Source organism: Echinops telfairi, unplaced genomic scaffold, assembly GCF_000313985.2.
Source record: "Echinops telfairi isolate 266 unplaced genomic scaffold, ASM31398v2 ScPeMD7_11;HRSCAF=52, whole genome shotgun sequence".
Classification (NCBI taxonomy): Eukaryota; Metazoa; Chordata; class Mammalia; order Afrosoricida; family Tenrecidae; genus Echinops; species Echinops telfairi.
The window spans coordinates 35525539-35539161 of NW_022103908.1; the positions used below are offsets into that span (position 1 = coordinate 35525539).

Below are 13623 nucleotides of genomic sequence, written 5' to 3' on the forward strand. Positions count from 1 at the left end.
TGCTCTTCTTCCTTGGACTTCAATTCTCTTAAATCACCTTTGCTCTGGCCTCCTTGAGGGCCATTCTCTGCACGGAAGAATTAAAAAACAAAACACCCTGCCACCCCGCCCCCCTTTCCGAAGAAACAAAAACAAACCCCCAAAGTAAACCACATGTCTCTCTCGCCTAATTAAAAATCGTCCAGGGTGTTCTACTGCATTAGATAAACTCCAATTCCTCTCTTAGCCCTACAGGATCTGCTCCATATTTAATCTTTACCTCTCCAAGCTCATTTCCGCTTACATTCTAATTTTCTTTTCTCCTTTTAATAAATTAGAATAGGCCCCAAGTCCATTTGCTATTCAAATAGCTGCTTAAATGTCTCCTCCAAAGGACCCTCCCAGAAATAGTCATCCAATCACAGGCACCTTCACATCACCAAATTTCTTCACCTACAGCTCATCACTCAAATGTATTCACACCCTTGTCTCCCAGATACACTCACGGGCACCTGCACTGTCTTCATGGATGGTTGACAGACAGCCTAGAGTAGTGCTTTTAACATCAAGTAGCGCAACAAAAACTTATGGAGGAAACGAATGCGCATTATGAATGTGTCTCTCCTGACCCAGTCCTTCCAACTGGGCAAGATTTGACTCAGTGAATGAAGCCACACTTAACACGTCTTTGTCATTTTATCTGGTATTTAAAACTTCGCCCTTGAACAGTGCCCTAGACTGTGTAACTTGACTGGGCCTTCCGATTTTGGGGGGAAAGGCTCAGCGTATTCCATCTCGGGAATGGCTTCTCCGAGATCAAGGCTTCACTTCCCACTTTCGATACCACGAACGGAAGGGGTGAGCGCTAGGGCCGGGGAACCCTGGATGCTAATTATGCAGTTCGGATAGGGCGGAGGGGGCCGGTGTGCTGTGAGTGGTCCTCCCGGAGAAGCAGGGAGAAGGGGCGGAGCCATCCTTCCCCTCCCCCCCAAAGGATGGGCCTTCCTAGGGCCGTCAGATCTGGTGGGGCTGCGGATTTGGGAAGGACCCGGAGCTTCCGAAGAAGACTAAGCTGGCCTTGAGGGGTACAAAATTCCAACTGGCCTCAGGTGGTAAGACCGGGGGGGGGGCGGTCAAAGGGAGAGAAATGGGGGTTGAGTCCCGACCTGCGTAGTGAGCCCAAGCCTGGTTATTTTGCCAGAGGAAAGGGTTAAACCGTTTCCAAGGTAACGGACCAGGAAGCGCGCAAGACGTCCGCCGGGGTTCGTAGGTCAGCCTCGAGTTAAAGCGCCCACGGCCGCCCGGGTTCTGGCCAATGGGGAGGACGTCGAGGCATCACGTGGTTGGTGGGGCCGGTCCGCTCGGGGTGCTCCAGCACGTGGGAAGGCTTTTCCGTGTGGCTTCTTTCCTTCTCTAAAGCCCACCCACTTTTGCGCGGGCTTGGCTCCGGTTGCTCTCGCGAGAGGCGGAGCGTCCTCTCGCGAGAGTGAGTGGGAGGCGTGGGGACGAGGCTGTGTCGCGGGCTGGAGCTGAGGCGGCGGCGGAAGCCGAGGGGGTGGGCCGGGCCGGGGGAGGGCCCAGGGGGGGGAGGGGGGAGGGCCGGGGGCTGGTGCGGGAGGGCCGCTGGCTGCTCGCCCCGCCCGCGCGGCTGGTTGTTGCGGACCGGTGACATGCCTGCGAGCTGCGGAGATTGCGGCCCCCAGGTGAGCCGGAGCCGGACCCCACCGCGGCGTAAGCAGCACGTTGGCGGGGGAGGCGGTGATGTGTGGGGCCGAGGTGGGCTCTGGCGTCTCCGCTTGGGCGCCCCAGTCCCTCCGCCGGGCTCCGGGTTGGGGCAGCAGGAGGGCTGCGTCTGTGGGAGGAGCGGGCGGATGGGGAGCCCAAAGCTCGGGTCGTGAGGGGTCCTAGGCGCCGTGACCCGACGTACCTGGAGTCCCACAAGCTCGGCTTTGGGTGACAGGTTCCGTTTCTGCCCCTTTGATGGCCTCAGAGCCGGGTGCTCCCTGAATGTGCAGGTTTGTGTTCCTGGTACGAGGAGGACATTGCACTTTGCCCGCAAACGGCATCCTCACTGTCAGCAAGCATTGCAACTAGTCACAACCCAAGTCTTATGTCAGGCAGCTCTTTAGATAATCGATATTTGGATTTGTTGTAAAATTCTCAGCTAAACTGTTAGTCTCCCTGATGTCGCAGTGGTTCAGCACGCCTCTGCTAACGGAAAGGTGGCAGTTGAACCCACTAGCCACTCTTTCGGATAAAGATGTGACAATCTGCACCCGTCTGCAAAGATCTGCAGCCTTGGAAACCGTAAGGGACACTTCTCCGCCCTAAAGGGTCGCTGTAAGGGGGCAGTTCACCATGGAACGTCAGACTCCGTGACTGGGTGTGGGTTGACCCAACATTCCAAGTGGTTTGGGTATCCTATTAGATGCCACACGTCTAAGCTGCTTTATAAAAACATGGAGATTTGCTCTGGGTGACGTTGGTAAAATGACATTAACAATAGTTGACCAGGACCAATGATTGATCTTGATAAAATCTTATTAAACTGGAAATGGTTTAGCCTAAAATGTTTAAAAAAAATTGAGAATGAGAAATACTACTGAGGATCCCTCTCCAATGGCCCTCGTGCAAACTGGAGTTAAAAACTGGGGTTCTCTTTTCAGCTTCAGTATCCCTTGCAGAATACTTAATTTTTTCTTAGCTTCTTTCCACCTTGTTAGGAATGTTAAGTGAGCCATCAACGCAGCGGGTTTTGTTAGGTCTGAAAATTATGGGAAAATACTAAGTACTCGGAAGATACAGGATCCTCAGTAATGCAAAGATGATTTTGTTTTACTGCCCTGTTTATGATGTTGAGTACATAGACACTTAGTGCCAACATGATTGGCATCCATTAAGATGGCATAATGAGCTTTTCTTAGTACATGTCACATGAAGACAAATAGTGCACTGGTTACTCATAAATGTTCCTTGAGGCAAAAAGTGCGACTTCAGAATTGACAGTGAATTTCATGATTAATTGCAGGTGTGGGTAATTTATGAAGGATCGGAGTGTATGAACAATTTTGGGATCAGGTAGTGGTAATGCTTGAACACCATGGTGTGTGTAATTATTGTCACGACAATGAAAAAATACTGAAGTAGATGCTTTGTTACATAAGCTAGGGGGCTTCAAAAAGCTCATTGAAAAATGGAATTAAAGGATGATGATTTTTTTCCCATGAACTTTTTGGAACCCCCTTGGTGGTGTAGTGGGCTGGGTATTGAGCTGGTAATCATGAGGTCAGAGGTTTGAACCCACCAGTACGTCAGACAGTTTTGCTCCCAGGGTCCCAGTTTTACATGGTTTCATTCTAAACAAAACGTATTTAAACTTGGCAGTCAGTGTGAACCCACTGGCTGCTCTGCAGGAGAAAGGTAAAGCTGCACCAGTGATGATTTCAAGCCTTGGAAAGCCAAAGGGGCAGTTTTACTCTGCCCTGCAGGCCACTATGAATCAGAATGACTCGATGGCTGTGAATTTGGTTTTATTATTATTTTTTTGTATTCTTAGTACAAGTTAAAAGGTCGAGAAGAAGAGTTTAAGGGGTTATTAGAAGTAAGTCCCCAAGCTGAACTACTAACTAATGTCCAGTGTACTCTTCAAAATCTGCAGTAGTTTTAACTGCACTGTTGCTAAGGAAGTAGCAGTATACTCCCAGGCCAGTGTTCTTTCTCAGGATATAGCACTTGTTTAAGACCCAAAACCCCAGTGAGAAATTAGTTCTGTGAACTTCGAGGGGAAGCTCAGAAGCTAGAGAAATAAAGTCTTCTGCCTCTAGAAGCTGGAAGAAGGCTTTTGTGTAAATAAACCACTGTAAGTCGGAAAACAACACTATTAGATAGGGCTCTAGTTCTACATGTGTGGGTCCCTTCCAAACCTCATGGTTTAAACTTGTCTCTGGGGCCAGTGGATGGTTGCAGACAAGTGCTCTCAGCGGTATGTTTTTCTCTGGTTAGCTTGCCTTCCTTCACAAGAGGTACCCTTTCAGCCCAGGGAAACTGCTGGGTTAAATTCAAGGCAGAGAGGTTAGCACAGAAGGTGAGGATAACTGGTTTAGGGGGCTTTTGGAGGGACAATCTTGATAGATTATCCTCAAAGAATACAGAGCGATCATAGAGGCTTATGAAGCAAATGCACAGTTGCTTTGGTGAGAAAAAGACCAGGAAAGTTCAGCTGAGATCCCACCCCCCACCCCCACCCCTACTCCTATCATGACAGTGTACTTGCTCATTCTTCAAGGGTAGCCAGGAATGCCCTAAGAGAATTTCATGGGAACCATAGCCCCGGTCTTGCCCCTTCAGACTCCAGCACATCTCAGAGGAGCACAGTTTGAGTTTCCCAAGGGTGTCCAAGCTGCTGTTTGGATGTGGTGTAGATTGAGGGGCAGACATCAGTGGGGAAGAGCGGTGGGAGCACCACTTCCACCTGTGTGGAGATCTAGACGACGGAGGCATCGAGGAACAGCTGCTTCTGCTGTACTGTCTTTGCTTAATAACGCTTGCTCGGATTTTGTAGCAATACCTGTGACTTACTTTCACAGATGCACACACACGGCTTTAAAAAGTGCATGGAAATACACTATTTTTTATCTTTTTATTTTCCCCACAAACATTTAGAAGCTCCTTGGATTTAGCTATCCATTCATTCACCCCCCTTTCCTCCTTTACTTCAAGGAGCTTATTCTCTAGAAATTGAAATCAAACCAATTTGGATTATCTAGATCACTTTGAGAGGATTTTCCCGTTGTGAATAGGCAGAGGAGTTCTAGCCAAACTTGGAGAAAATGTGAAAATTTTAGCAACTGTTTTTTGTAAGCTGGGGCACTGCTGACGTTGAGCTGGGGCACTGCTGACGTTGAGCTGGGGCACTGCTGACGTTGTGTTGGGCTGCTAACTGCAGGCTCAGTGGTTGAAACCACGAGCCGCTCCCCAGGAGAAAGACAGGGTTTTCTAACTCCTGTAAAGAGTTACAGTTGCAAAAACCCACAGAGCAGTTCTACCACCAAGTCGCTATGAGTCAGCATCAGCCCCATGGCAGTAAGAGCAGGAAAAAAGGAAAAATCCAGTCTAGATTAGACAGGTTTGTCACATTTCCTATTGGTAAAGTGATGCCATGAGAAAAAATAATTTGGTTTTTTTTTTATGGTATTTAAAATCTGTTTGCCAAGAGACAGTTACCTCAATTACTTTTCAAAGGAAAGACAGTATAAAAAACTATCTTCAAACTTTGTGGCTTTGTCTTTCCTTGGAAAAGTTATTGAGATAACTATTTAATTACTTTGGTAAACAAATTTACTATTATTTTCAGTCTAAGGGACTGCATCTTAGTAATAAAACAACCATTTAACCACTTGGAGGAAATGAGCATTTGGGATAAGTTAATAAGAGATCTGAGCTTAGCTAGGCTTGAGTCAAACCCACCACCATTGAAGTAATTCTTTCTGACTCATAGTAACCTGATAAACGGTTTCTGGGGCTGTATACATTTTCACAGGAGCAGACAGCCTCATCTTCCTCCTGCAGAGGGTATGGGTGGTTTTGAACTGCTGACCTTTACCACGAAGCTACCAGGGCTCCTCGTAGGCCCGAGTGAAAGGCTTACAAATGGATAACATGAGCGAAGGGCACAGGAAATACATGATCAGTTTAAAAGAGATGCAACAGATTCAATTGTCTTAATTTTCCTGTTTATTTCTTATATACAAAAGTTCATTGTATTTTTAAATTCTGGGGTAAAATCACTTGAAACGTATAGCTTGATGAAGGAAAAATGAACATTTGGGGGTAATTGCCTCCATGAGTGAATAGCAGAATGAAACATTTCCTGACCCTGCTCCATCTTTAGTATCATTTGTATGTTCTAGCTCATTGTTAAAGCCACTGGGCATTGAAATGGCCTTCCAATTGAGGATGCTCACCTTCCAGCCCTGTATCAGATAATGTCTGTTGTGTTCCAGAGGGTTTTAATTGACAAATTTTGGGATGGTAGATTACCAGACCTTTCTTCCTAGTCTCTCTCAGTCTAGATCCTCTGCTGAAACCCGCCAGCCATAGGTGAACGTGCTGGTGTTTGAAATCCAGGTGATAAAGTTTCTGGCATCTCAGCAACACAGAAGTCTCCGTGGTCTGAGACTGACAGGTGATGGGAGGTAGAGGCGGTTTATATCATTTTGTTTCTTTGACCTCTGTTAGTGGCTTGAGGATTATTTGGCAGCAGAGAACTACAGCCAGTTTGAATTGGCTTCTGTAAGAGAACCTGTCTTCAGACTCTGCTTGATGTCCAGCTGAGAGTCCTGGGAAACAGAAAATTATCGGGCAGTAGTTACTCTTTCAATTTTTTTCAGGGAACTGAAACATGGCCTGTGTTGCGGCTGCCTACCACCTGTCTGTTCCAGTTCTTTTCTGACTGGTCTCTGTAAAGCAGCGGTTCTCAACCTGTGGGTCGTGACCCGTGTGGGGGTCGAACGACCCCTTCACAAGGGTCATCTGATTCATAACAGTAGCAAAATTACAGTGATGAAGTAGCAACGAAAATAATATTATGGTTGGGGGGTGGTCACCACCACATGAGGCACTGTATGAAAGGGTCGTGGCCTTAGGAAGGTTGAGAACCACTGCTGTAAAGGCTCTTCCTGTCACTCTGGATTGTCATGCTGCAAAAGCCACATCCACTTTGACTTCACAAATCTCCAGATATATCTGATTGGCTGGACTTTGGGCAGGAGTCTCAGCTGACTAGGCATGAGGGACGATGAGAATGACACATTATACAGGGCGGCACTTTCCAGACTGGGCACATGTAGCTCTTTAAGAGAGGGAGCGGGGCCTGCGGAAGGATGGGCACCTTGGGCGCACTTATAACCTGCGCTTTGAGTCCTATGTTGAACTTGTTCTGGGTTTATAATGGTCTTGCCATTTTAACCTTTTGTGCCTCATTTTCCTTATATGTAAAACTGGCTCTAAGAGCAGCGCCTGCTGTTATGAGAATTATGGATTCATCTCTGTAAAGCACTTAAGCTGTGCACCGTGGGCAGCTGGACGCTCTAAGGGTCTGATATTATTAGGAGGGTAAGTTAAAGTGTTGCTTCTAGGGATCTAGTTCATACATGAATGGATTTGTTCCAAACAAAATGTGTTTCTGTGATCCGTGGATGGATGCAGATTCTCTCAGGAACATACTTGTCTTAGTCTCCTTAGGGTGCCTTAAAAAAAGGATACTTTGTGTGTGTAACTTGGGTTGGGGTGGGGAAGCTTTTGCGATCACAGCTAATAACCAAGGTTTTAACAACTCAAGTGGACCTCTTCCCAGGACATTAGCGCTTTGCAGCGAGTGGATGGGAATGCTGCCCCCCATAAAACAGCAGTTTTTTAGATGGATCAAGCATCTTTAGGAACGGTTGGGCAGACCTCAAAGATGAGCCAGGAGGATGATCATTAACCTCAGAGAATGGAGAAACTGGCTGAAGTCTAGAAACTGGTGGAAGAGGACCACATAGAATTAACTATTGGTTCAATAACAACTTGAGATCTCACCTAGTTTTGAATTATTAACATTCAGTTGACATCTTGGCCTTAGAAAACTTTGGACGTAATGGGTGACAAAAAATATTGTGTGAAGATCTACTAGCTCAAAGAGATGGTCTTTTTTTCCATTAGACTTTAATGAAGTTAGTGAAGATGATTTTATGGAACAAATTGTTACTCAGGATAAGTTTTAGATTTACCAGTACAAGCCAGTGAGCATGGACCAATCAGAACAGTGGTTTCTTAGGAGATCTACTGGGCTAGTGAAATTTCAGACAGGGTGATCAGTTCATAAGGTTATGGCAAAAAATTTTTTTTAATCACAAAGGGTTTTTAAAAAAAATCATTTTATTGGGGACTTGTACAGCTCATCACCATCCATCCATCCATCCATCCATTGTGTCAAGCACATTTGTACATTTGTTACCAAAATCATTCTCAAAATATTTTCTTTCTACTTGAGCTCTTGGTATCAGCTCCTCATTTTTTCCCCTCCCTCCCTCCCACCCCTTCCTCACGAACCCTTGATAATTTATAAATTATTATTATTTTTTCATGTCTTACACTGTTCGATGTCTCCCATCACCCACTTTTCTGTTGTCTGTCTCCCAGGGCGGGGGTTAAATGTAAATCATTGTGATCTGTTCCCCCTTTCCACCCCACCTTCTCCTTCCCCTCCTGGTATCACTACTCTCATTATTGGTCCTGAGGGGTTTATCTGTCCTGGATTCCGTGTTTCCAGTTCTGATCTGTACCAGTGTACATTGTCTGGTCTAGCCGGATTTGTGAGGTAGAATTGAGGTCATGATAGTGGGTGGGGTGGGGTGGGGAAGAAGCATTAAAGAACTAGAGGAAAGTAGTATGTTTCATTTGTGGTGTACTACACCCTGACTGGTTCATCTCCTCCCTGTGACCCTTCTGTAAGGAGATGTCCAGTTGCCTATAGATGGGCTTTGGGTCTCAACTCTGCACTCCCCCTCATTCACAATGATAAACAGGAATCCAGGGCGGATGAGCCCTACAGGATTTACTTATCTATTTATTTATACATGACAATGGGGAATACATCTGTATATATATGTACAAGTTTAGTATTAAAGTAGCAGATGGACATTGAGCCTCAACTCAAGTACTCCCTCAACGCAAAAACACTTTTCTATCAACCTAGCATTCCATGATGCTCACCTTCCTGATATAATCGCTGAAGACAAAGCAGGTGCATAAGCAAATGTGGTGAAGAAAGCTGATGGTGCCCAGCTATCAAAAGATACAGCGTCTGGGGTCTTAAAGGCTTGAAGGTAAAAAGCAGCCATCTAGCTCAGAAGGAACAAAGCCCACATGGAAAAAGCACACCAGCCTGTGTGATCACGAGGTGTCCATAGGATCAGGTATCAGGCATCAAAGAACAAAAAAATCTTATCTTTAAAAAAAAATCATTTTATTAGGGGCTCATACAACTCTTATCACAATCCATACATACATCAATTGTGCAAAGCGCATCCGCACATTCATTGCCCTCATCATTCTCAAAACATTCTCTCTCCACCTAAACCCCCCGCATTAGGTCCTCATTTTTCCCCTCCCTCCCTGCTCCCCCACACAGGGGTGTCTTGATGGCCCTCATGAGATGGGTGGACACAGTGGCTGCAACAGTGGACTCAGGAGCAGGAGCAAATGTGAGGACGGCACAGGACTAGGCAGTGTTTTATTCTGTTGTGCATAGGGTCGCTATGGGTCAGAACTGACTTGATAGCTCCTAACTAACTAGCAAACCTTGTTAGATTTTCCAGAAGGACATGGGATAATTATGGGCGCTTTTCATGTAGAGGTTTCAAGAGAAAATTACATCGGTGAGAAAAAGGCAAGGAAACGTGCCAAGGAGTTTTTCCCTCTCAGCGTACCTGCCCATTCTTCTAGACCAACAGGTCTGTATTGCGGGAATCCCACTGGGAAACCTGGCCTCACTGATGAAATGGCCGGGGACCATGCCTAACCTCTGGCTATCCAAACACAAGGAGAATCCAGCTCCACGTCTGCCCATCAGTGATTGCTGTGGGTTTGGGGTCAGCCATGCCTCTGCCCTAAGCTTCCTTTACCCTATGCTCACGCCAACTGTCCCTCCCAGGACACGACTCTCCTCTGGTGGGCTTGATAGTTTACTGCAGTGGCCACACACAACTCACAGTCAGTACTTGGGATGATGGAATTTTAGGGAAACTCACAGGTCACGAAATGTTAAGGATAGAGTTTTCTCATCCACAGGGCTTCTTCAGAACCATGATAGCAGGCATCTCTCTCTCTAGTCTTTGGCCTCTCACCCACATGGTCCTTTAACCTCTGCCTCATTCCATGGGCCAAGAAGCCCACATGCCTCTTGCCTTAGTTGCAGGACTGCTTCTCAGCTCTTGTCTCTTGGTTCTGGTGCTGCGGGCCCGGGTACCTCTGCTGCCTCCACCACTTCAGGTGGGGATCTCCCACCTACTCCTCACCGGTCTGGCGCATGCTCTGTTGGTGGCTCTTGTTTCTTGCTGGTCATCTGATTCCTCTGTTCCTGCTTCTGGGGAGACTCATTTTTAGGCTCAGTTGAACGGCAGCACATTATTTGCAGTCACTGTGCGGGGGTTACAAAGTCTCTGGATAGAAGGCCCAGGCCAAGTAATTTCATTTCATCGCACCCATCTACCCTACAATCCTGATCTTGCCCCTCAGAGTTTTTTCGCTTTGGTTCCCAGTGCTCAGTGGCGACTTGGAAGGGACATGGTGTACGGTCATTAGTGATGCCCACACTGTTTGCATGTGGTGAACATCAGAGAGCACAGACGTCTTCAGGGCAGGGTCAGAGATGGCAAGACTGCCTGCAGAAGTGGGGAGAGCTAGATGGGGGATATGTTGAGCAACAGTAGCTGCACATCTTGATGTTTTTGTTGATGAAAGGCTTTCATGCTTTTGTAGCGTGCTTTTTGGCATTCCTTGTGTTTGTTGAGTACTTTCTGTGTGGCAGGGACTGTGGAACGGACTTCTCACGTACTCAGGGATGGAAGTGTTGTTTTTGTTCTCCAGGCGCTTAGGCATCTAGTGCTGACCGGTCCAAATGTAAAACACTGTTCTTGACTGGGTGCCAGGCACGATCCCCTGGATTCGTTGTGAATCTCTACTTCCTTTTGAGAGTGCCCTTTCTTGCCGTGCCCTGTGTACTCGAGTTCTCTTTTTCTCTGGATTTCCTATTCTTTCCCTGCCTCTGGGATCAGTCTTCAAGGTCTGTATCCACAAACTGTTGGGGGAAAAAAAAGATCTGTTCCCACAGATGATTCCTAGATTAACCCATCTGCCGCTGACCACCCAAGTGAAAGCTTTCATTTTCCTGGCATTTTGGATATCCTATTGGATATTGTCTTCCAGTTACCTCATAATTGGCAGCTCCCCAGACTTGCAACCTTAGCATTGCCTTTCCTGCTTTTCAGTTGTATGCCTTGCGCATATACTGTCAGGCGTCGTTCTCTGCAGGCCTCTAGAATGTCCTGTGCGCCAAGTGCCGTGTCATCAGCAAGGCACTCCTTGGGCCTGTTCATGCATCCCTGCACCCTTATTTTAGGGCAGAGCCGCGTTATTACGAGCTGCTGCTTCGGTGCCTTTTCAGAAATCCGTAGGGAGCCCCACATGCCACTGGCAGAGGAGTTCCTGAGGCAAAATTCTGAACTTATATTTGCTTATTTTTTTTCAAGAAATACTCTTGTAGAATGAGGTTGAATATATAACATTAAGAATGTCACTTTGGGAAGGGGGAGGGAGCACTGGAGCTGATGGTGATTGAACAGCTCACTTTGGAGGCAAATCAACTGGGGAAGGAATGCCCCAGTATGGATGTGGTGGTGATGGTACAGTTCCCGTTTGATATGTTTGAACAATCGAATGATTTGGTTCGTTGATATTTAAATTATGTGCCAATAAAACAGTTTGAAAATAATAACAGCACGCATGTAGAAAGCACAGTTGCAAGATTCTCTCTACTCTTTCTGAAGTTGTGTTGCACTTTGTGTGAATTGGTGATAGCACAACTCCCTGCAAAGCAGCAACCCCTTAAGTTACTTTATATACCGGCATCCATCGGGGTCTGGAGCGCTGGTGGCATAGTGTTACACACTGCTACTAGTGCAAGGTCAGCAGTTTGAAACCACCGGCCACTCCAGCTGTAGACAGGTGGGGCTTTCTGCTCTTGCAAACAGTGGGTCTCAGAAACTCAGAGGGGCAGATATACCTGCCCTACACATCATTTTGGTTTTGGTTTATTAGGGGTGAGAAGAAATGAGCCCCAACCTGGCAATCCAGTAGAGAGAGCAGTTAGTTTAATCTGTGAATGCTTGAGAAAAAAAAAGTTGACTGAGTGTTCGTCCCTGGGTTAATTTCTCACAGTCAACAGGCTGGTGGCCCTAACTATTTTTTATTTGAGGATGTTAACCTTGCCACCCAGTGTTCCTCTAAGATTCATGTCCTGGATGAGTCTCCCCCTTCTGCCTCATTAAATGCAGTAGAAACATGAGTGTTATTAAAAGGCTTTTGGTGGGTGCAGACTGGATCCTCCTGAATGTAAGCTCCCTGAGTGCAGGGACTTTTCCTTGTTTTATCTGAGCGGCTTCTGTGACTCAGGCCCTTGGTGAGAGTGTGCGTTGAGTGTTGCTGGTCCATACATGCTACTGTAGGCCACCCACCAGTTTCATTTCCCAGCCTATGCACCTTATGCACAGCTGTCACCCGTCTGCCCCAGGAGATGTGTGTGATGCTATGATGTTGGTCAGGTGTCATGCAGCCTCTAGACACACAGACTCGGAAGAAAGGCCTTCAGAAAAATCAGCCTGGGTAACCCCTGAATCACAGTAGTCCCACCCTGTGGAGCAGTTGGGGGTTCGACCTGCTGACCTTTCAGCTGTGCACTTTTACCACTGTGCTACCAGCATTCCTTAGATTTAACAGTAGAAAACTTGAACTTCTCGAGGTCTTTAAATAATCTCACTGCCTGCACAGGTAGGAATCTTACAGTAGTCGATCTTGATTTCCACTACATCCTTTGTCTTATTTTATCCTACATTGTACTTCCCGCATGTATCCATAGCATCTGATACGGGGCCTGGAGAAGTAGATTTTTGAGTGACTGGACAGTGTTAACTGTGGTTAAGTAGGAATATTGAATGGTTAATGCCCTGGGTTGATGTAGCGCTTAAAGGTATTTTAAGGATACCTTGTTACAAAGTCCCAGAGAATTTCATTATAATAAAATATCCCAAGACGTGTGTGTATATACTATTATAAATCACTTTGGATGTTCTTCGAATCTAGTCGTTGGTATGTTCTTAAGCTTTCCATGTAAGGAGTTGGCTTTTGTTCGCTTGATCCAATTTGGCATGTACAGACTTCCTATTATCATCTACGCACTCTCAAGAATAAGAATGTCTATAGCTTTCTAAGTCACTTTAGGGTGTTTTTTTCTTTTGGTGATAGTCTGTTTTAAGATTTAAAAGGTTTTTCAGATATTGAAACTTTATAATAAAAAGAGGTAGAGAGATTAAATATGTGCAGATATAGTAAACTACCTCATTTTGAAACAGAAAAAGTACATTTTCATAATAACCTGGAATCTCATTAGTCTACTTACAGACTTTCTAGTTATTCATATTGAATTGCTAAATACATCTTTTGAACTCATTTTTTAAATGACTGAATTTAAATAAATTATGTTTGGACATAATGCTTGCCTTATCACTAAGATCAATGAATTATTTCCTTTTATTATTTACGCCCCCCCCCCAGGTGTTCTGTGGATTGACTCTTCATTGATTATAAACAGCTACAATAGAGTTATGGCGACTTTTCAGACTTTCAGAAAGAGTCACATGAAGACGAAAGCATCGGTCAGAAAAGTAAGTTCACTGGGGTTACTTCTAGTGAGAGTTTTACTGAGAATGTTGACCATTCCTTTAAGTTTTGTTAACTGGTTACGAGGTCCTTGTTTTGCAGTGCATCTCATTATTTAAATCAGTAACATCATAGAAGACTAAGGTAAGCAGGTCAGAAAGCAGTACT

The 13623-nt window shown here is 45.8% G+C and overlaps 1 protein-coding gene across 5 annotated transcripts in view; it reads left to right on the forward strand.

Moving 5' to 3' along the window:
- Nucleotides 1-1004: 1004 nt before the first annotated feature.
- The window catches only part of AKAP11 (A-kinase anchoring protein 11), a 62445-nt gene continuing 49826 nt past the window's right edge, over nucleotides 1005-13623 (forward strand). For 4 of the 5 annotated variants that reach the window (XM_045287196.1, XM_045287198.1, XM_045287199.1 and 1 more), the window contains exons 1-2: nucleotides 1593-1682; nucleotides 13351-13460. In XM_045287196.1, coding sequence (XP_045143131.1) covers nucleotides 13401-13460 — 60 coding nt within the window. In that variant the 5' untranslated portion in view covers nucleotides 1593-1682; nucleotides 13351-13400. Of the gene's footprint in view, nucleotides 1092-1592; nucleotides 1683-13350; nucleotides 13461-13623 lie in introns of those variants that run through there. The other variant, XM_045287197.1, reaches the window with a different exon arrangement.